The 22,500-nt window shown below is 43.5% G+C and overlaps 3 protein-coding genes across 5 annotated transcripts in view; 1 reads left to right on the top strand and 2 right to left on the bottom strand.

The window, feature by feature from the left end:
- Positions 1–177, bottom strand: part of ap4m1 (adaptor related protein complex 4 subunit mu 1) — a 14,209-nt gene extending 14,032 nt beyond the window's left edge. For both annotated transcript variants that reach the window (XM_056397464.1, XM_056397465.1), the window contains exon 1: positions 1–177. This exon is cut by the window's left edge and continues 146 nt beyond it. The gene's annotated coding sequence lies outside the window, so the exon portion shown is untranslated.
- A 202-nt stretch (positions 178–379) lies between these two features.
- On the top strand, positions 380–4,410 carry rbmx2 (RNA binding motif protein X-linked 2). Its single transcript, XM_056397476.1, has 6 exons — positions 380–480; positions 1,276–1,391; positions 1,464–1,515; positions 1,602–1,731; positions 2,298–2,484; positions 2,562–4,410. Exons 1-6 carry the CDS (start codon positions 476–478, stop codon positions 3,122–3,124), a joined length of 1,053 nt encoding a protein of 350 aa, XP_056253451.1. The 5' UTR covers positions 380–475; the 3' UTR covers positions 3,125–4,410.
- siah2l (seven in absentia homolog 2 (Drosophila)-like) lies at positions 3,549–20,467 on the bottom strand. 2 transcript variants are annotated; one of them, XM_056397481.1, is made up of 4 exons: positions 20,231–20,467; positions 19,884–20,185; positions 8,687–8,866; positions 3,549–8,580 (listed from the first exon to the last, which is right to left on the bottom strand). In XM_056397481.1, the coding sequence occupies exons 1-4, from the start codon at positions 20,319–20,321 to the stop codon at positions 8,209–8,211; spliced, it is 945 nt and encodes a 314-aa protein (XP_056253456.1). In that variant the 5' UTR covers positions 20,322–20,467; the 3' UTR covers positions 3,549–8,208. The 2 variants fall into 2 exon arrangements, with proteins under 2 accessions (XP_056253456.1, XP_056253455.1); XM_056397480.1 differs by having other exon boundaries at positions 19,884–20,467.
- Between the last annotated feature and the right edge of the window lie 2,033 nt (positions 20,468–22,500).

Raw genomic sequence — 22,500 nt, 5'->3', positions numbered from 1 at the left:
AACATGAGGGATGTCCGTGATAAACTGGTCAACGCGGAGAAAGTTGTATAGATAAAATAGTTAACTGAAATATTAAAATATCAACTGAAACACAAGATAATCGTGTGTTATTTCTACAAGCTGCCTGGCTCTCAACTGACAGACCGGTGTTTACAAACCGGGTCGCATGTGGCGGTTACCGGCACAGCGCCACCTGATGTCCCGGCGGTGAAGTTACATATAGTTAATGAAGCAAAATGTAAATATATGTATATATGTTTGGATAATTATACTGTATTTTTTGATTATGTACAATTTTATATATAATTTGAACAGTAGTTGTTTAGGTATTTAGTCTTATTTAGCTTGTAGTTAAGACATCCGAACAGCAGGCGGCAGCAGAGGCAGTAATTCATACGGAAATGGCTCATGCTAGCAAAGTAGACGGTTTCCACATTAGCACATTAGCATCGGTACCTCTTGTATGTAGTTCACCATGAAGTAAGTGAACATTCTTACAGTAAAATGATTGTTTGGTTTTCTATTTACTGTTTGGACTTTATTCATTCTGTCGCTGGTTCTGTCCTCTGCTGTACGCTAACCTGCTAGCTGGTGCTAGTGGGCTAATAGACATTGTTGATAAGCACAGTTAGCTTAGCCACCGTCACTCATTCTCGATGCACCGAACCCTGTTCAATTTAATGATTCTCCTTCATAACACGCTAATATTATTTTAAACCTTTAGTATCCGTTTTAGAATTCGGCACACACCAAGCAATTCGTATATCAATAATATAAAAGTTTTGTAAAGTGTTTGAGCCCTTGTGCAGTGGCGCGCTACTCACGGCTTTGGCAAAAATGGATTGTTTTGCTTTTATTTATTTGAAGTCCGTTGATTTGCCCAATTTAATAATGAATCCTCAAGTTGTACTAAATGTCTTAGTTGGTCATGGTGGAGTCTGGTGTGACGGTTTCTCCATGTATACGATCAGAATAATGTATATTTTCTCATTTCGCATTTTATTGTTTCTATTTTATGTCATTTTTATTTTTATTTGTTTTCATTCTTTAATATCCTGCCTTTTATTTCTGGTTTTACTCACTTTAATACATGCTTGTTTGTATGAAAAAATGCTGTACAAATAAAGTCTTGATTGATTGATTGATTGATTGATTGATAAAAGTAAATATACTGCTCTCACATAACTCTATAGTTGTTGTGTTGACCCTCAGCTCATGAGGGTGTAAATACTCTGGATAAACAACAGTTCAATGTTTTCTCTGTCCTGTTTTCAGTCCTCTAACGAAGGTGAAGCTGATCAACGAGCTGAACGAGCGGGAGGCCCACCTCGGGGTGAACGAGTCTGTTTCCTGGCACACTGTGTACAAAGACAGCGCCTGGATCTTTGTGGGTGAGTTGGACCGTCCTGTGAAGACGGTTTATCTCACGACATGTGGATGACGTAGTTTTCTGTTTCCTGCAGGAGGATTTCCATACGAGCTGACTGAAGGCGACATCATCTGTGTCTTCTCTCAGTACGTACCTTCACACTTTGTCTCATCCTCTCTCTCACTGTAATAACCATCATGAGACTATGTGAGAATTTACTCTCACCTGTCAGGTACGGAGAGGTCGTCAACATCAACCTGGTGCGCGACAAGGCGACGGGGAAGTCCAAAGGTTTCTGCTTCATCTGCTACGAGGACCAGAGGAGCACCATCCTGGCTGTGGACAACTTCAACGGCATCAAGGTGACGCAGCCGTTACTTTAAGAGTCTCTAGCTCATCTACAAACTACCTGCCTCCTATCCTTCGCCTTCATAACACTATGCAGTGTCAGTGTTCACACCTGTAGCTGTTTCTCCTGCTTCCTCCTCCTCCTCAGGTCTGAGGCTGCAGAAGAAGAAGAGGAGGATCAACACACACACACACACACACACACACACACACACGTTACAAACATGAACTAGCTGTTAATAACTCTGGTTTGTTGCGGCTGAATCCAAAAGGAAACGTTTCTGCATCGTCTCAACATTTCAAACAGTGTCACCTCCTGCTGTCTGATTATCAGCTGATAGATTCAGCGTCACACCTGCTGACTCACGTGTTTCCCGCTCTCTATTTGAAGCAGATTTACTCGCTGCTACGAAACAAGTTCGCCAACAAATAATTCCCCTGAAACATACACTTCCTGTTTTTGTGCAGATTAAACAAATGAGATGAGTTTGAGCAGAGCCAGGCTAACTGTTTCCATTTGTTTCCAGTCTTTATGCTAAGCTAAGCTAACCTTAATAAACATCTGTCTTCCTGTCGTCAGATTAAAGGTCGGACCATTCGCGTGGATCACGTCAAAGACTACCGTCCTCCCAAAGACCACGAGGACATCGACGACGTGACCAAACACCTGAGGGAGGAGGGCTGCGCTCCCGCAGCCCCCGAGTCCTCCTCCTCTTCCTCAGAGGAAGATGAGCAGTACAGCATACCTGTGAAGAAGCCCAAGAAAGGTGAGGTCACTTCCTGTTGTCTTTGATCCACCTGAGGCAGGATTTGAGTTTTTATTCCTCCTGTGTTTCTGCCTCAGATAAGAAAGAGAAGAAGAAAAAGAAGAAGGAAAAGAAAGAGAAGAAGAAGGCAGAGAAGGAGAAAGAGAAGAAGAGCCGGGCAACCTCCTCTTCCTCGCCTCCCCCTCCTCTTCATCGTCCTCCTCCCGCTGCCGTCAGAGTCAAAGAGGAGAAGGAGGACGCCGCCTACGACAAGTACAACCAGAGGGGGGCGCCGCCGGGAGGACATGAGAACGGGCAGAGAGCGAGGGAGAACGAGAGACTCCGGGCGGAGGAGGAGGGGAGGAGGGATGAAGACAGGAGGAGGAATCGTGAGAGGGACAGAGAGGGAGACAGGAGAAGAGAGACAGACCGGGACAGAGACAGCGATAGAAGAAGAGAGATGGACAGAGACAGAAGACGAGAGACAGACAGAGATGATGATAGAAGAAGAGAGACGGATTGGGACAGAGACAGCGAAAGAAGAAGAGAGACAGACAGAAGAAGAGAGACAGACAGAGACAATGATAGAAGAAGAGAGACAGACCGGGACAGAGACGACAGAAGGAGAGAGATGGACAGAGACAGCAATAGAAGAAGATAGACAGACGGAGACCACAGAAGAAGAGAGATTTCTTAGTTTCCTTGAGTTCAGTGTAAAATGTCTCTGGATGTCGTCCTCAGGAGGACGTGTCCAACATGCTCCTGTATGAAGTGAAATGTTTGTTGTTGATTTCATTTTGTAATAAAACAGAAATATCTTCAGCTGTGGAATCAACATGGATTTAAAATCAGATTCATCTCTGATATTTTAAAATTACATTTTATTAAGGACTACAGTTACGGAGACTTGGGGGCGTGGCCTCTGGGTGTCAAGCCCCTCCTCTTTACCCAGTTTTGGACAACTTACTTTTTTTGTCTCAAAATCCCTGTTAGTCTAAATATAAATTAGAACGACTGACTGTCCTGAAACATCTGATCATGTAAAAATAGAACAAGACGATATAAAGATCAGAACCAGAGAGAAACAAGCTGCACCCGTTTATTAAAGAAACATCACAGAACAACGTTACACTGAGAACGAAGAAGAGTCAGAACATCCGTGAGATCCTGTCGCTCTTCAGTTTCTTGTTTCAGTAGATTTCATTTGTATCATCCTGCTGCTGTGACAGAAAGAACCTGGTCATGTGACACGAACTCCACTGAGCTGATTATTATCTTAATTAATAAGGAAAAATTCATTCTTAAAGCCGACTCCCCAGTTCTCACACATGATGTGGTAACACTTCATTTTAAACGTCTGTAGTTTCTGAATCAGCTCTAAGACGTTTAAGATCTGTGTAATTTTGTAATAAATGTAATGCAATTTATTTGAATTGCATTAAATTTAATTGTCTATCTCTATTTTACTGATAATTTAATTCTAGAATATGATAATAATGGTGCTGGTTACTGGTTGGCAATACAAAATATACAAGACCTTTAACAATGACATTTATAAACACCAGGACAGATCCAAGGAAACAGAATGATTCAGAAATTACAAACTTGTATTTGTTGACGTTAAAAATTAAAAATGCCGAATTAACTATTAACCATTGCAGTTTGCAGTTTACCCACAGATGTACAGACAACTGACTGAATAACTGTGGTACGTGTAAGTTCTTAGGAACACCTGTATACACCTGTATACACCTGTCCACGTCAGCTCGCACCGTATCTTTGCCTCTTCTCCTCCCTGACAGGTGAAGCCGGATTTTACCTGGGTAATTACTTTTTTTTTCTGTCAGTTTGATTGATGGCTCTAAATACTTCAATACCCATGAGCCTCAGCTGCTGTTGCTATGGTGATATTAATTAATAAATGAATCCCAAACTGCCGGATCTTCATCAGGTTTCTACAAAGTGTCATTTTTACCTTCAGCTCGTCATCATCGGCTCATGTAGCAGAATGTGAAGCTCTGTAATCGGATGTTTGTTAGTGAAATGCACCCTGGGAGTCGTAGGCTACAGTAGTTTGTGATGTCAGTCCCTGGTTTTCAGATGTGGGTTGTTTGTTGGACTCAGACTGAAGCAGCAGAACAACAACAACGAATTAACAACAGTCAGTTTAGAAAATTACCTTGAAAATCTCTGTACAGCTGCAAACGCTAACACAAATACATGTCACAGAATAAATCCAGCTGTCTCCTGTCTGAGAAAATATACTGCTGCCGCGAGAGCTTCATTTACAATAAAAACATTTGGTAGAAAGTGGCGGCTGTGAAGTGGAAGTGATCATCAGGTAAAGAGAGAGAGAGCGGCGTTTCCTCTGTGTTTCTGAGCTGAGCTTCAACACGACGGGATGAATGAACCCGAGGGCTTTAGGACCATGAAGCCTGAAGTCTGAATTAATATTAAATAATAAATGTAACATTAAGGTTTGAAAAGCAACAGAATATTAATGATTGTCTGGTCACTAACATCTCACAGTTTACATTAACATTAAAGATCTGCTGACACAGTTTAACGGTTATAATTAGTATGTACACATTTAATAAATGTTTATAACAATATGTGGTTATAACCAGATCTGGGTTTTTATTAAAGTGGAGGCTGCTAATTAAATACAATATAATAAAACAGCTGGGATATTTATTCATATAATATTAATAAATTGTTAAAATGTTTTATATCTGCTGCAATAAACCATTTACTAAATATTTATATACTGATTGTAAATGTTGAAGATTCAGACTTAAAGTGTTTATATTAATCAAATATTACATTTTTAATAAAGTTGTGTTGCTTCTTAACTGAGATACTTGATAATAAAGTGTTGATATCTGTAAGATGTATTTATGTTTTAAAGCTCCTTCCAGTCTAAAGGTCTCTGTCCATGAGCCTTAAAACCAGCCGTCACGACTTCTGGAACTTTGTGATGTCACAACAAAGCAGTCACCAAGCCCCGCCCACCTGGACCCACCATCCAAACCTTGCAGGATTTGTTTTCTGAGTGTTTTTACCTAAAATCTGCTATATTTTTATTGGGTCACTCAGAAAAAGGTCAGCCAATCAGAAGAGAGGCTCAGAGCCTCCTCTCTTCTGATTGGCTCACCGACCTGTTGTTACTAGAGCTGCAGAGAGAAGCCTGAGAGAGGAGATGTAAAACTACACTGAGATGGTTTTTGGTTCTTAAAACCACAAATATATCTTCTTATGGATCAACACTTGTGAGTGGGTCCAGGTGGGCGGGGCTTGGTGACTGCTTTGTTGTGACATCACAAAGTTCCAGAAGTCCTGACGGCTGGTTTTAAGGCTCAGTTTCTGAATACAGGCTGTGTGCATTTCTCTGTGGACTGAGGCTTTGATACTTTCACAGTATTAATATAGAAGCTAGAGCTGATCTATAATCTATAATCACACTACACATGGACACAGACCTTTACACTGGAGGAGCGTTAACGTTCTGCCACTGACGGAGGCTCTGCAGCTGTTTTAGGTTAAATGGAGGAATTGTTGCTGATGCTGCAGATATGATTCAGGACGAGTCACACCTACATGGAGCAGTGTGAATGAACGACTGGTTTTTCGTCTCTGAGCGAACACAGAGGAAACGGCGCTGAGGTCTGAGGAATCTGCGGTTCAGTCACGTGAGTCGTGATCAGAGGTATCTGCTGACGCCAACTTCTTTCCAGTTGCTACGAAGGTTCAGAGACGATCATGTTTCTTTACCTACAATAATCCGTCCGTCCACCGTGTCTCTGTGGCTTTGAACAAGCAGCAAACTGTTTTTACACATTTCCCTTCCGTCAGAGTCTCGTCGTTTCCCTGCAGGTTTTCAGTAAGAAAACTAAAAACAATGTTCAACCGAAGCTCATCAGCACCAAGACTCCCTCAGAAAGAGCTGGATCATGAGGAGGACGGCGGTAGAAAAGTAAGGCGCTGGCGGCTCGGCAGACTGCAGGAGGGGCGGAGGATTATTCCTCCATTTCACTGCTTTTATCTGAGATTAAAAGAAGGTCTGAGGATTGACCGGATCCCACAGAGGTCCAACGCCAAACCTCCAAACCGTGAGGGACGAGTCCGCGGTCAGAACGCCACCGTGGCCGCCCGCGGGATTTGAACCAGCGACCTGAGACACAGGCCACAGCTCCGGTCATTAAAGCACAGAGTGAACGTGTTCACATTATTCTGCTTCGACAGCCTCTCTCTTTGTCTGCTGGTTATTATTGATTATTGATTGACAGGTGACAGTGTACGTTGGTCAACACTGTTAACTGCATCGGTGGGAACGTGCTACGGTTAATCTGATTATTTCATATAGAGTCGATTCATCATTTCGTCTGTATCAAGTTAAAAAATAAGGAAATGACGACATTCAGAGATTTTTAATTCAATGTCAGAAAAGAAAGAAAAGCAGAAAATTATCACATTTAAAATCTGAAAACAGAATTTTTAAACATTTTTTCTTGAAAAATGAGCGAAACGATTAATTTCCTGTCGATCAATTCATCCATTTGTCGACTAATCGTTGCAGCTCTGATCAATAATGTGTGAAACTTGAGTGACTGATGTGTCGTTCACTTTTCCAGACTCTGGGTTCAGCTGGATGTGAGTAAAGATTAAAGTTTATTGATCTGATTGACCATGATTGTCAACATGAAGAAGAAGACCTGGTGCCAGCGGCTGCTCTGTTTCTCTGATACATGATCATCATCACACCTGCAATAACGAGTCAATTAATCAATCATCAGAAAAATGATCTGCAACTTTCTGATCATCAGTTCATTACGATTTTGCCATTTTCTGCTTTTCTGTTTCATCTCTTTGTGAACTGAATCTACGAAACACATTTTATAAACTAATCGAGAAAATATGCAGCTGATTAATCAATAATAACAATAATCATTAGCTGAGGTCCTAATATATCTCATAAGACTGTAACCCAGTCAGCTGTTCAACATCTGTATCAGTTGTGTGAAGTGGTGAATGTCAGGTATTTAATTTACTGTCTGATGATTTTAACATTCATCAGCAGTTTGTTTTATTTTATCGTCCCAATAAACATTAATGTGAGATGGGAATTATACATGTCATCAAAGCAAATGACCTACAGTGACCCCTGTTACAGGCTGAGGAACCTGTCAATCAAACGTGTCTTCATGTTTTAATATCTTTGTAAAAAGACAAAGACTGACTGAAAACACCTGTCAGCCAATGACAGCAGCAAAGAGCAGAATACTGTGAACACGTCGACAGGAAGTCGGATGAACCCGACAGGAAGTCAGATGAACCTGACAGGAAGTTGTGTGGCTGCTGTGGTGAAGGTTTTGTTTGTTTCCTCCAGTGAGACCAGAATCCTCTCTGCTCGGGGGAGTGGACTCTGGCCCGGGGCCCCGGGTCCCGGTCTGGACGGGCGGCGGTCGCAGCAGCAGGTCTGACCTCGTCTTCATCAGTTCAAGAAGGACACCTGATGCTCGACACTTCCTGTTCGGTCATTCATCACACGTCAAACAGGGCGGAGCCGGCGATCTGCTGCTAAACCTGCTGCAAATGTTTTACAAACAAGTCACCATCGCTGCAGGACGTTTACGACTTCCTGTGAGCACAGAGCGAGACAGAAAGTGAACGCCACACCTCCTGAACGGTCAAACTGACCCTGCGTCATGACGTCAGTCTGTTTATCACAACTGTTGCTCCGCCCCCTCAGCACATGGAGATGGTGACGTTGATCCCCAGGTTGCCGTTGTCAGCGAACAGATGAGCGATGGAGGTGTCGAACACCAGGCAGTCGCTGTTCATGATGGCGGCCGCCACCCCGTCGTGGATGGAGCGCGGCGTGGCCTCCCAGGTGAGCCGGCGGCGGTTGCCGTTGAGCTCCAGGCGGTAGGCGAAGTTCTCGGCCTGCTTGCGGGTGCCGATGAGCAGCACGACGGCGAAGAACTGCTGGTGACCCTCGTACTTCTCCTGCTTCTCCAGGACCAGCATGAAGTGGTGGCTGAAGCACGACTGCATCATCACCCAGTCCACGGCGCCGGGCAGGTTGATGTCCGTCGCCAGGAAGACGATGTCCTCCCCCTGCGGACAGAAGAAGACGTTACAATGAGCTGAATGCACAACAGGTACATTTATCATCGTTAGAGTCGTCAGCTTGTTTGAGGTTTCTGTAGGTGTCGGTGCCGACCTGCAGCGTGGTGATGGACTTGTGCGCGTGCATCAGGTGCGGCATGACGGCCTCCAGAGAGCCGTGCCACTTGCAGGTGGCCCCGGGACACGGACAGGTGTACGGCCTGAACTCGCACACCTCCTCATGGTCGGGCTTCTCGCTGTGGTGGAGGGTCAGCTGACATCCGGCCGACGAGTACTGGAGGGAGGACGCAGAGAGAGGACTGAGCGTTAAAGGCATATTCCACTTCCTGTTCTAGGTGAGATCGTCACATTTTTATTAGAAACAAACCTCAAACACTTTTATTAGTTTATTGTGATCAGACTTGAAGCATCATCATCTCTCAACATGGGAAAAACTGTTTGAGGAAACACAGTGAGACAGAGAAGTAAAGCTCCATGTTTCTTCTTCTTCTTCTGGGTTTTATTTGAAATGTTCTGATTGGCTGACTGTTTTCTGAGTGATCCAATAAAAATGTAGCAGATTTCAGGTAAAAACACTCAGAGAAACCAAATCCTACAAGGTTTGGATGGTGGGTCCAGGTGGGCGGGGCTTGGTGACTGCTTTGTTGTGACATCACAACAGAAAATATTTGACTTGTCACAGCAGGAAAAACTGAAGTCGAATAAATGACTTTAACGATGGATTGATGATTCCTGAAATGAAATGCAGCGTTTATCAGTGTTTATCAGATGCACCTGTGTGTGACAAGTCCAAATAAACCTGCCTCCATTTCTGGAGCGGGAAATCATCAAACTGGAGACGTTTTTAAGAACAACCTGATACTGTCCAATCAGAACACGATTATATTTCTATAAATAAATGAGCTTCATATATAAGCTGTAACACCCTTACATAAGCTGCACACTCCATTATTATAATGGATGAAACAGGAGCTGAGAACCACCTGACACAAAGCTGACTCCACTGTAGTCATGGAATCAAACCTGGAGGTGTTATCCTGCTTTTACCACATGATCACATTTAAAATATCATCATTCATTTACACATGTGATTAATTTTAGTCTCAACTGGAGGAGCATTCAGAGAGGACAGACCTCCACCAAGGTCAGTGTCAAACAACAAACACAGATTTCACTGCAAAAAATTCAGATTCATAGAAAATGAACCGAATCTGTCCCAAACTAACGGGTTCGTCCCGTCCCTCCACAGAACTCAGTAACTCATCGTTATCTAGCTATATGGGAGGGGTCGGATCAACACCACCAGTTTTAGTTTGGTTGGACCCCGAGTCTTTGAGCAGAGACGCAGAAGTCAGGTCTGGACTGTTGATTTGGACTTCCATTTAAAATAATAATAATAATAATAATAATAATAATAATAATAATAATAATAATAATAATAAAATCACATTTTTATGGTTCTTACCAAGAAGTAATTAATCCTTTTTCAGTTGTTGTTGGTGGTTACTCAAATAACCTTAACCCCTACCACCAGTGACTGTATATAGAGATGGACGCCATCGCAGTGAAGCCAAAACAAGCCCTGGTGTCTGGCTGCAGTACAGGTCATAAACCCCGCCCCCTCCATGTTAGCGGGTGGGACATGAACCAAACTAGAAATATCAAAGATGGTTTCTGTCTGTCGCTAATTATTTGATGCTATTATGACATGACTGATGGCTGTGATTGACTTGCAATTGGGTTGAACAGGTGTATGGGCGGGACCACGGCTCCACCCCCTGATCACTACAGCACAGACTCCAATGACTAAATGATGTCACCAGCGCAAGAGCAGCGCTCGTATCGGGGATATTTTGGCCTCATTTTTGCACAGTGGCAGGAAGTGGAGCCGCAGCAGGAAGTGGAGCCACGGCAGGAAGTGGAGCCACGGCAGGAAGTGGAGCCGCAGCAGGAAGTGGAGATGCGGCAGGAAGTGGAGCCGCAGCAGGAAGTGGAGACGTGTGTCCATCTTTATAAACCAATCCTTGTAACTAAAAACACCTACGTCACAGGTGTCTGGATACACACTCCGGTTTTTAAGAATTCACACCTTCCAACCAATCATAACACAGAATTTTCAGAGGCCATGGTATCATTATATACACACTGATATACACACACTGTTAAATCCACACTCATGTATCCAGTCTATTGTGTTCTGTATGTTCCCCGCTGAAGTGTCACTGCTGGAGCCTGCAGCTGACAGAACAGCCTATTAATTATCTCCTGATTTAAATGATCCAGATGAAGTGAGGCATGCTGTGATATAAATATAGCCTTAGAGTGTGTGTGACTGTGTGTGTGTGTGTGTTCTGGACGGTCATGAGTAGTAATGTAATGTAATGGCTGCAGCCTTCTCCTCAATTTTCTGAGATGCTGAAGGTCACAGTGATGGGATTCTCCCTCCTCCCCCTCTTTCATCTGGAACAACAGCACCTGTAGATGGACCAGGAGCCTATAACAGTGTGGTGGTGGTTCACTTTGGTCGCTGCATTGAATCTCCTGCAGAAGACGCCTGCTGATTGGTCAGCTCTCAGACAGACTCACTTCATGGATCCACCAGCTGATCCATGACACGACGGCATCACAACATTTCATCTGTCAGTCTCACATTCAAGCTGCCAATCTCAGCAGCCGCCACGATGAAGGGGCTTCAGTGCTTCCTATCTCATCTCCTTCAGCGGAGGAAACACTGGAGCTTCCTTTGTGAAAGGAAAGGAGACAATGCCATCCCACAATTCTTTGCTGATGCACCAGTGTAGTTTTACCAACATAACTGTAGAAACGACATGATCTAAAACTGATGGAAATCCAGATCCATGAACACAGATTTCTCGTCTTTGAGTTCAGTTAGGAGTCATCATGAAGAACAAGCACATTGACTTTATAGTTAACACACAATAATACATGTTTATTTTAATGGCCCAACTTCCTCTACTTCTTTAATCCTTTATCCTCCATGTGTTATAAATAAAGTTACTTTTAAAAGAAATCCTGATGTAAGCGCAGCCAGATTCTCCTTCACATCTTTCCTTGACCTCGAGACTAAACACCTGACACCTGCTTTATAACGTTAGCTTTTTAGGCTAGCATTAGCTTGTTTAGGCTAGAATTAGCTTGTTTAGGCTAACATTAGCTTTTTAAGGCTAGCATTAGCTTGGTTAGGCTAACATTAGCTTGTTTAGGCTAGCATTAGCTTGTTTAGGCTAACATTAGTTTGTTTAGTCTAGAATTAGCTTGTTTAGGCTAACATTAGCTTTTTAAGGCTAGCATTAGCTTGTTTAGGCTACATCACTGTTCACTCCGTCAGAATGTAACAGACTTTTTAAGTGAATATTTTCACACCATTAGTCACAATGTTAGTTTAAACCACTGCTGTACACTGACTACTGTGTGTGTGTGTGTGTGTGTGTGTGTGTGTGAGTGTCTGTGTGTGTGTGTGTGTGAGTGTGAGTGTGAGTGTGAGTGTGTGTGTGTGTGTGTGTGTGTGTGTGAGTGTGAGTGTGTGTGTGTGTGTGTGTGTGTGTGTGTGTGTGTGTGTGTGTGTGTGTGAGTGTGAGTGTGAGTGTGTGTGTGTGTGAGTGTGAGTGTGTGTGTGTGTGTGTGTGTGAGTGTGAGTGTGTGTGTGAGTGTGTGTGTGTGTGTGTGTGTGAGTGTGAGTGTGAGTGTGAGTGTGTGTGTGTGTGTGTGTGTGTGTGTGTGTGTGTGTGTGTCTCAGCAGGAGGTCTCACTGTTGGTCTGATTAAAGATTCATGTGCTGCAGGTCAGAGCGCAGCAGCTGTTTCCTGAAAAGGTCGACAGCCTGAAAAACAAGACGCCACCAACAACCTGAGCTTCCAGGTTTATTCCCTCACACTGAACTGCTGCAGGAGAGACTCAACGCCTCACACCTGCTTTATCAAACCAGTCCAAACTCTCTGCCGGATCCAAACAGGCGTCTCCATCTTTACAGACTTGTGTCATTAGTTTAAGTTCTGGCAGAAATCCCAACAGAGTCAAAGGAACAAAGGTTTCGTCTCCTCCGGCTTCGGTTTGAGGAAACATGTTTAAAAAAGCACAAGACAGAATAAAACCAACAAGAAGCTAATTACTACTAATCAGTATCAGAATCAGCCCTGACAGAACCGTATTGATCGATCCCTAATCATCAGTAACATCCTGGTACACATGAAGCATCTTTAACCAGATGCTGAACATCTGTCCTTCAGGAAACAAACAGATCCATCAACAAAACACCTCAAACCACTGATCCTGCACAGACCGGATCATCAGATCCACATGAAGAAAAACACTCTGCAGAGCCTCAGCCTTTCAGCACGATCAATAACAATCAGGATAAAAGTCCTCCGAGTGTGAGTATGTGAGTGTGTGTGTGAGTGTGAGTGTGTGTGTGTGTGTGTGTGTGTGTGTGTGTGTGTGTGTGTGTGTGCGGGGCTGGTAAATGGTTGGAGGTTGACTCCATCATGCTTCATCAGTGGAGTCAGTTTAAATCAATGATATAATGAGATTAATGAGACCATTTAAACAGATGAAGTCAGGACGTTATTAGATAAAAGAAATCGGACTCACAGTGAGAAGTCGTGGCGGCGCCCCCCAGAGGCTGCAGTGATCATTACACATCAACACAAAGACACAGACAGAAAACATCCTGAGGATGGAGCCGTTCTGTCTCAGCCTTGTGGAGTTTTAGACCTTTAAGAACAGGTCCCTGTTCTGTTTTTAATACTAACAACTCAAGTAAAATGCACTCCACATGTTCTTTATTAAGACTTAAAGTTAATATATTTGAGGGCGTGGCCTCTTTGAGGCGAGGCCCCTCCTCTTCGCCTAACTCCAGGTTGCTCCAAAAACAGGCGGAGTCAGTCACTGCCAAGAAGGCGGCGGTGGAGTAAATTTTGTCCTGATGGTGGCGCAAGCAGAAAGGTCGGGGGCATTTAAAATCTAAAGGGTTCGTCCTCTGGGGAGCAGGAATGTGATGATGTGACCAGATGTTGAGGAGATAATTTGCTCTGAGGCGTTGGACGAACCTGGAGACGCTTCGTCTACCTTCGGTTATGAGACAGGTGGTTATTTGTTTTTCCTGTGGATGACCGGCCGAGCGTGGGCGCTGTGACATCACGTTCAGGAAATGTTTGATCGATATAAACAACAGTAAACATCAGGTTCTGGTGTCAGCCCCCCAGAACAGGAACCAGAACTTCCCAGAGCGAGGAGAACAACAGAGTACACTGAAGTCCGGTATCGTCCAGGACTCACCTGGCTGCTCAGCAGCGGCTTGGTGCGTCCGACAGGTCGATCGGCCCTGTCCCTGACCTCTGACCCCTGCTGTAGCTGCTGCTGTTGTTGTTGTCCAGTGTTAGAGGTCAGCCCTGCGGTACTAGACGAACCAACTCCAGGGTGGCGATGCCAGCCCAGCAGGCAGCGCCACTGAGCCAACTCCCTGAGGAGAGGCAGGCAGGAGGCCGGACACAGCATCACACACACTCAGAGCTAACACACACACACACACACACACACACACACACACACACACACACAGGTAGATTACTTCCACACTTCTACACAAGGTAAATCCTCCTCGAGGTTCCTCACCACACAAACATGAGACTCTCCTGGAAAGTGACGGTTCAGGTTATTTGAAGGGAGGTTGTGTGAGGAACTTGTTGATAAAATGGTGGAAAAATTCAAAATAAAACACACACTTCAGCTGATATTAGCTTTTTTCTGTTGGTATTTTTTAAAGTGGCTAAAACACGGAGCTGATCTGACTTTACTGCAGGTGAAACACTAACTACAGATCAGTACCTCACACAACCCCACGTCTAATAACCTGAACTATCACTTCAAAGATTACTCCACTGATCCACAAATCTCATGGAAAACGCTGGTCCTGATCCAGAACTGTGAAGTACGACTGAGTCCTGCACGGCCTCGACACTTCTTGGACATTTCAGGCTTCGTCTACACGACTTTGCTGGACACGTTTTATTTTGAAAGCTCCAGGTTTGTGTTGTAGACTGGACTGGACCTCTGTAAACAATGAGGTCACACCCACGGTCTCTCCTGATTGGCTGTCATCAGCCTGGACTACCAGTGGTGAAAACAACATGATGATGAATGACTGTGTCACTGACCTTGTTGTCTTTGCTGTTCACTTACATTCTCTGTTTTAATGCTACAACTGTCTCTGCTGGAGACAATCTACTTCCTGTTTACACAGGCTCGCACATGCTCAGTGTGATATACGTTTTCAGGTGCGTTAGTCTGGACGGAGAACTTCTTCGCTTTAAAACGAACATCAGATTTATTTCTGGAAGTAAGGACACAGTGGATTGTGGGAAGTCACCAATAAACTTGTTTTCATGCGGCTTGTCTGACTGTTTTTCCCTGGTTGCTCAGATGATTTCCATCCAATGAGTTTGTATTTTTAAACATCTTGTAACAAATGTTTAAACACATCTGATCAGGGCTAGAAAAGACCCAAACAGGGGTTCTTCATTATCAATCAATCTGATTAGTTTGGCCTAAAAGAATTATCAGTAAACAGTCAAAAGTGTCCATCAGTCTATGGCGACGTCTGTCTGATGAATCTGAGACTCTGGACAAACAAGAACCAACGTTTTCCAGTTTTACTTTAAAGATCAACGAAACGCTGAGTCGATTATTAAACATTTAATTTGCTGCTGACGGACAAAGAGTTTCAGCTCTAGTTTAAAGTGGGAAAAGGCGCTTCACGAAGTCACGACTTCACGTTTTAATCAATGCTTCATTAACAGGTCGTTAGCGGCTCGTTTCCTAAACTGACGAAATCATTCACTGCTTCACTTCTTTAACTCTGAGCCTCAGACTGAACTTACTCCTGCTGGTGTTTGTCCCTCTGTGCTCTCCGTAGACAGACGGACAGGAGGACAAAAACAGACAGCAGCTGGTCAGCAGCTGTTCGTGGGACCGCGGGGCCACGTGGAGATCATGCAGAGCGGGACGACGTCTGTGAAGTCAGAGGATTCAGCTCCGTGTGACACGAGGAGATAAATCCTCTGTTTACAGACGAGTCCTGACGACACGCGAGTCACAACCAGGATCTGTAGTTACCAGGTGAATCAGTCACCGGTCAGGACTCAGACCCTGGATCAGAGGCATGAGGGGGGGGGGGGTGTCACCAAGTCCTGACCCGGGGGGTGTCCAAACTTTCGCTCGTCACAGTACTGTTAAATTTTCTTTCAGTTTTTCTAAGTTGAGGATTTAAAGCGACGGAGCGTCGACGTCTCAAGAAGCAACAGAAAACTAAATATAGAATCTGAAAACAGCTGATTCTCACAACATCAAACATCAGCTGACTGCGGTTTGTCCGACAACATCAAACACGTCTGACATCATCACTGCGACGCTCCATCGACTCCACCGTTAATCTCAACGATGACCAATAATCAATCAGCACAGGAATGTATCTATCTCTAGCTGTCAGTGTCCAAATCAACACACACACACACACACACACACACACATACCAGCTCCTGTTGGTGAGTCTACAGACGCAGCAGTAATGCAGCTGAACCTCGCTCGCCCACTCTCTCTCTTACTGCAGCAGAAGAAGAAGAAAAAACAAACAGTTTTTCTTCTTCTGTGGTGAAAAAGAAAAAAAACGAAGAACCGAGAACATAAACACAGATGCCGACACACACACACTCTCTCTCTCTCTGAGCTGTGTGGCGTCCGACTGACCGGCGGTGAATACCAGCAACACACACACACTCTCTCTCTCTCTCTGGCTTTCAGTTAATGTCTCTCAACCTCTCTCCGACAGAGCAGCAGAAAAACATTCGTCCTCCAACCGACCGCACTGAGACGCTGCTGCAGCGCGCACACACACACACACACACACACACACAGTGGGGGCGGGGAGAAAGAAAGCTGAGAGAGAGAATAAAAAGGGAGTATCGCTCAGCCGAGTGCACTCCTCCTCCTCACAGCATCTGTCACACACACACACACACACACACACACACACACACACACACACACACACACACACACACACACACACACACACACACACACACACACACACACACACACACACACACACACACACACACACACACCTCTCCTCTCCTCCCTCTTGTAGGTAAATGAGCTGAAACGATGCGTCGATTAACCGATCGACAGACTGATGATCAGTTTCTGATTGATTGATTTTCATTGATTGATTCAGTCACTTTCAGGCAGAAAAAGTAAAAACTGGTTTCAGCTTCTCAAACGAGACTTTGCTGCTTTTCATGGTCACAGTGATGAAGTCCAGACGGCCGTGACTTTTCCTCCAGCGCCATCATCAGGTCAAACACTGTCTGTGTGTGTGTGTGTGTGTGTGTGTGTGTGTGTGTGTGTGTTGCATCACAACAGCAACACACTTATTGTTGCAGTAACACTGTATTGATCTTTTTCTAAAGCTGTAACAATTAGTCCATTAATTAATAAATTGATCAACAGTGAATTAAATCTGAAAATGATTTAAAAATAAATCAACATTTTTTCAAGCAAAACTATAAAACGCTGCCAATTACTCTGATTACTTTTCAACATTTAAAGAGTCGTAGTTCCCTGCAGCACTTTTCTTAGACTCCACATGTATGGAGTCATACAAGTGCCATAAAAACAATAAATCTGTAAAAGTTAAGAAAATAAATGTGGAAATATAAATAGGGATAAATAAGTAAATAAAAAAATGTGAAAATATAAACATATACATAAACTATATTTTTTAGGGAAAAGCAAAGGCAATAGGGTAAAAGCTTTTTTATTCTTTTATTTCCACTTTACTTACTAATTTATTCTTTTGTTTATTGCTGCTATTATTTCCACATTTATTTACTTATTCTTTAATAGATTTATTCTGGGTTTTTTTGGCTCTCCTATGACTCCATACATGCGCTCTGTCTGAACGATGGTTTCGTTGACAGGCGACCTCTAGTGGTCGTGGTGATTATGACAGGAAACGGGGACAGCTGTAATTTAAGTAACCCAATACCACGATCTTTTTCTAAACCGAACCAAGTAGCTCTTTAACCTTAACCGTGTGTTTATTATTGTAACCATGGCGACGGAGGTCTGGAACACCTGCTGTCGGTGCGTTCCTCCGGGTCGTAATCCGAGGGCAGGAACACACGACCGACACAGAAGTCCTACAACATCGGTTCAGTTCTGGTTGCATCGATAAATTTGATAACCCATTGATCTCATAACAATGAGATATAAAGATCTCGTAACTACGACAACGATGTCCCGGTTATCATATAATTAAGACGGAAAAAATTGCACAGAAGAACAAAAATGAAGGTTTCCTGGCTCCAGTAACTGAGTCAAGATGGTGGACAGCAACAAATACAAACACCCTCATTTCTACATCTCATCGTCCCGCCCCCGGCTGTGATGTCACAGCGCCGGCGTTTGAGCAGTTAGACACAGAAAGAAGGAAAATCAATAAAATAAAAAACAGAAGCTGAGCCAGAGGAGGAGGAGGAGGAGGAGGAGGAGGAGCCATAAAAAAACCACTTTAATTCAATTACACACTGACACACACACACACACACTGAAGGAGGCGGAGCAACATCAGCAGATATGATGGGGAGTGTGAAGCTGAGATCAATAATAATACTCTATATTGCAAACATGCGCAAAATCCTAAAACCTGATGTTAGATATGAGACCAGATCCACAGACCTCAGATCAGATCCACCAACACCAGTGACCTTCAGTCATCCTGTTCTACCTGCAGCTCTTTCACTACATCTGACTATGTTCCCTACATTAGAATAAACATAACAGTTCCTTTCTTTATCAGTTAACCTGTTTATCATTTTTTTGATTAATCGATAAATCGATTGGTTAAACTAAATTTTAAAAATGATAATATTTCCTTAAAATCCGTTCAACGTCTTTAAACGTTTTGTTTTGTCCAACGAGTCGAAACTTGATTAATTGTTGCAGCTTTACACTGCAGACATAACAAGTCATAATTATGCCTCTATAACCCATACTATTTGAACTGCAGCTTTTATGCAAAATATTTAATCATTTTTAGTGTTTGATTTTGTTTTTATTGATCGTTTTAAAATCGATGTTGGAGATTTCTGTTTTATTATTATTATCATTATGGAGCCGGCGTCAGTTTCCCTCCCTCTCCTCAGTTTTCAGGCCTCAGGGACACGATTCAACTTTAATGCATCTGTAATGGAGTCTACGCCACGTGGCCAAAAGTATGTGGACATCTGAGCATTACTCTCTGATACCTATGACTTGGTTTTTGGAAATAAATGTTTTCATTTCTCATTTGGCAGAGACAGGAGATTGGTGGACAGACAGGAAGAGGAAGTGAGGTGTAAAAAAAGTCAAAATAAAAGCCAAGAGGACATAATAGTGTAACAGTAAGCAAGCACAGGATCTATACCAGGGTAATGTTAGAAGATAGATAGATAGATAGATAAATAAATGAATAAGCCTGTATTGTACAGTGAAGCAAGGGGGAGAGGGACGTCAAATTTATGAGGAAATAATAAATTAATAAACAAACACAAAACATGTCAACATGAATTTCAAATTCTCCCCTTTCACCTATGTAATATAATAATATGTTCATGATATAATTCTGAATAATAAGCCTGTTCCACATTAATATGTGCAGGTCAGAGAAACCTGGACTGTGTGTAACTGTAACTCCTTGTGTTTAAAGTCATTTCACCTGAGCTGTGTTCAGTCTGACACTCGACTCTCCTGGACTCACCTGCTCTGACGTTTAGCCTGCAAACCTGTAGAGCTCATGGGAAATGGTGTTTAAATATTGAATAAACTACGATATTAGACCTGTCCTTTAAAGAAACTACCGACCTTTTCTAAACACATGAAGCTGAGACAGTGACACAATAAAGTCTCCACACATCACTCTCTGACCCCCCCCCCCCCCCCCCCCCCCTCTCTCTCTCTCTGACCCCCCCCCCCCCCCCGAAACTAAGGCTGCAACCCCTTCCTCTCAGTGTGAACGGGCTTGTGACTTTCGGAACCAAAACACGGTTCTCACACAGACTCGGAACCGAACTCACGGTTTGTTTTGATCCCGTGGTCCCCTGTGACGTCATGTGACACGCGCGCGAGAGCGAGCGCACACACACACACACACCTGTCGGTTAGCATGTTGACGCGGAAGTTGTGATGAAAAGTGAACAGTTGTCTGTGTTGGCGGGAGAACAGGTGAGTCTTACCTTGCAGGGGAACGGCAGCGTGGAGGCCACCTTCTCCATGGCCAGGTTCCGGATGCTCGGGGTGAGCGGGCCTCGGCAGGTCGGACAGCAGCTCAGCTTCTGACGGCACTGGTTACAGACCAGGTGACCCGCCTGACACTGGAGGATGGGCGGCAGGACGTAGTCGAAGCAAACCGGGCACTCGAACAGCGCCGTGAGCTCCGTGGACTGCCCGGGCAGGCCGGCCGTGGGCAGGGACACGGCGGAGGAAGGGGCAGCCGACCCAGACCCGGCCACGGAGCTCACACCGGCGGCAGCCGCCGCTGCTGCTGCGGCTGCTGCGGCGGCAGCGGCGGCGGCAGCTGCACCTCCCGAGCCCCCGTGCTTTCCTCCGCCTGCTTTCCCGGCCCCGAGTCCTCCACCTCCGGCTCCGGCTCCGGCTGAGGACGGACGGCTCATGGCTTCAAGCTGCGGTCCCTTCCCTATGAGCTGCCGAGCAGGCGGTCACATCTACCGTCTACTACCGGACGTCCCTCCAGGCCCCCGGAGACACAACATGGCGGCTGTCAGTTTGTATCGCCTGCCGCTGGCTGCCATTGGCCGCCAGATCAGTGATTGACAGGCCGCTCAGCCAATCAGAGAGCGGAGTCGTGTCGTTACGTAATGTTTGGCTGCAAAGGGAAAGAGGCAAAAATAAATAAAACAGCCCCAGTTTAAAACAACACGAGATAAAGACTAGTTCCTTATCAGTTATTACATTTTGTATTTTTATATTTAATTTGGTTTTATCCACTAACTGAAATACACAAACTGTTTTCTGCAAACGTTTGAGAAAAGTCTTTATTTAGTGACATGTGGAGGAAGTAAACAACAACAACCACTGCAGCCAACATACATTACAAAATAAAGATAAAATAATATTATTATTGTATAATATAATTGTATTAATGCTGAATTCACCAGAAGTTAACACTGAGTCTGTGAAGATATGCAGTTGTGTTTTATTACATCTAGACTGGTAAATAATTGAGGTTTTCTTAAAATGACAGATTTGTCTAAGAAGTTTGGCTTGGCTGTAAATGTCACGGAGACAACAAGAGTTTGGGCAAATTCTATATTTAGTAGAGTTTTAAAGTGAAACACAACCATTGCAGCTCTTTCAGATGTTGGTGCACTGTTACTTTTTATTTCATGAATTGAAAAGTTAAATAAACTGTAGAAATAATAGCAGCCAGTGACACAGGAAACAGTAGAGGGAGGTTTGGATTCCAGTGCCCAAACCTTTGCACAACACAAACACTGTTTAATTTTCTTGCTATTTTGATTCATTTAAAAGTAACAGAGCAACAACTTTTGAAGAAGCTGTACAGGTTGAATTTACCTTCTCTTCAGACACCAACTAAATATAGGATTTGCCCAAGCTTCTCCATGCAAATGTACAACCAACTTAGAATGCACAGTATAAAAACATTACATATATTATTAAAACTAATTCAGGTAATTGATTACTTCTTTGGTCATCTCTCCATATTTCTTTCTTTTGCAGAATTAAATATTTATAAAAGCAAAATCTGAAATACTTAACTGCTGCTGATACTGTTACATCTTGTAGTACTATTACCAGCCTCACTACTGTTATTGAAAACCAGGTGGTTCTCTCTCTTAAGAGTTAACTTACAAAATATAATGTTATAGATTAAAGCTTTAACATTAACATGCTGCTGACATGTTAACATATCATTAATAAGTATGTACCTATAGTGACGCTCTCACCTGCTGGATGCTGTTTAATCTGACACTCTCTGACGCCCTCTAGTGGAGGTTCAGGTGAACCCACATCCTCCCTCCTCGTTGCTCCTGTTTATCACACTCACACATTTGATGCTGATCAAACAACAATTTGATTTTATTCCTGCTCTGACTATTAAACATAATCGTGTTGTGTTTGTGTTTTTTTGTGTTGTTTGTGTTTGTGTTTTTCAAACTTGAACTACAGTCGCTACAACATTTTCTGACGGTCTCAGTTTGATTGACAGCTTTCACACTGATCCACAGGAAACCAAACCAGATACACCTGAGCTCCTTGAGCCTGGACTCAGCAGGTGAGGTGTGCGAGCGCCCTCAGAAACACCTGCTCCCAGTGTCGCTGTGTATTGTTGAAGTCCGGCTCTATGACTGGTTTGTGTTGGCCGGTTCAGTGCAGCTTTGGCCCCCGGCCCACCTGAAAGCCTCTTACTTTTATTTCCAGGAGGACTTGAAGAATTGGCCGACAGCAGCGGCGCAGCTCAATTAACCTCCAGTCACCTTCAAGTTCACCGACAAAAAGCTTTTGAAGACAAAAAAAAATGAAGAAAGGCAGCTGGGAATCTGAAGCTACACTGACTTCCTGTGTGACGAACAACTGGTTTTAAATTTAAACTACAGATGTGCAGATTTATTTATATTTCTCACTGTATTTTAACTTTTTCTTTATTTATTTTGTTTTATCTTATTTTTATGTTTTTTGATTCTTTTCATAGTTTTATCTATTAAAACAATATGTGTCCTTTAATGTTTCCCTGTTCCTTTATATCTTAATGACTTTTTATGTTTTATGTCTTATGTAAAGCATTTTGAAAATTCAACAAAATATTTTCTC

Source organism: Seriola aureovittata, chromosome 15 (genome assembly GCF_021018895.1).
Source record: "Seriola aureovittata isolate HTS-2021-v1 ecotype China chromosome 15, ASM2101889v1, whole genome shotgun sequence".
Classification (NCBI taxonomy): domain Eukaryota; kingdom Metazoa; phylum Chordata; class Actinopteri; order Carangiformes; family Carangidae; genus Seriola; species Seriola aureovittata.
Note: the sequence above shows the minus strand (reverse complement) of the source record. Positions and strands in the feature narration are given on the sequence as shown.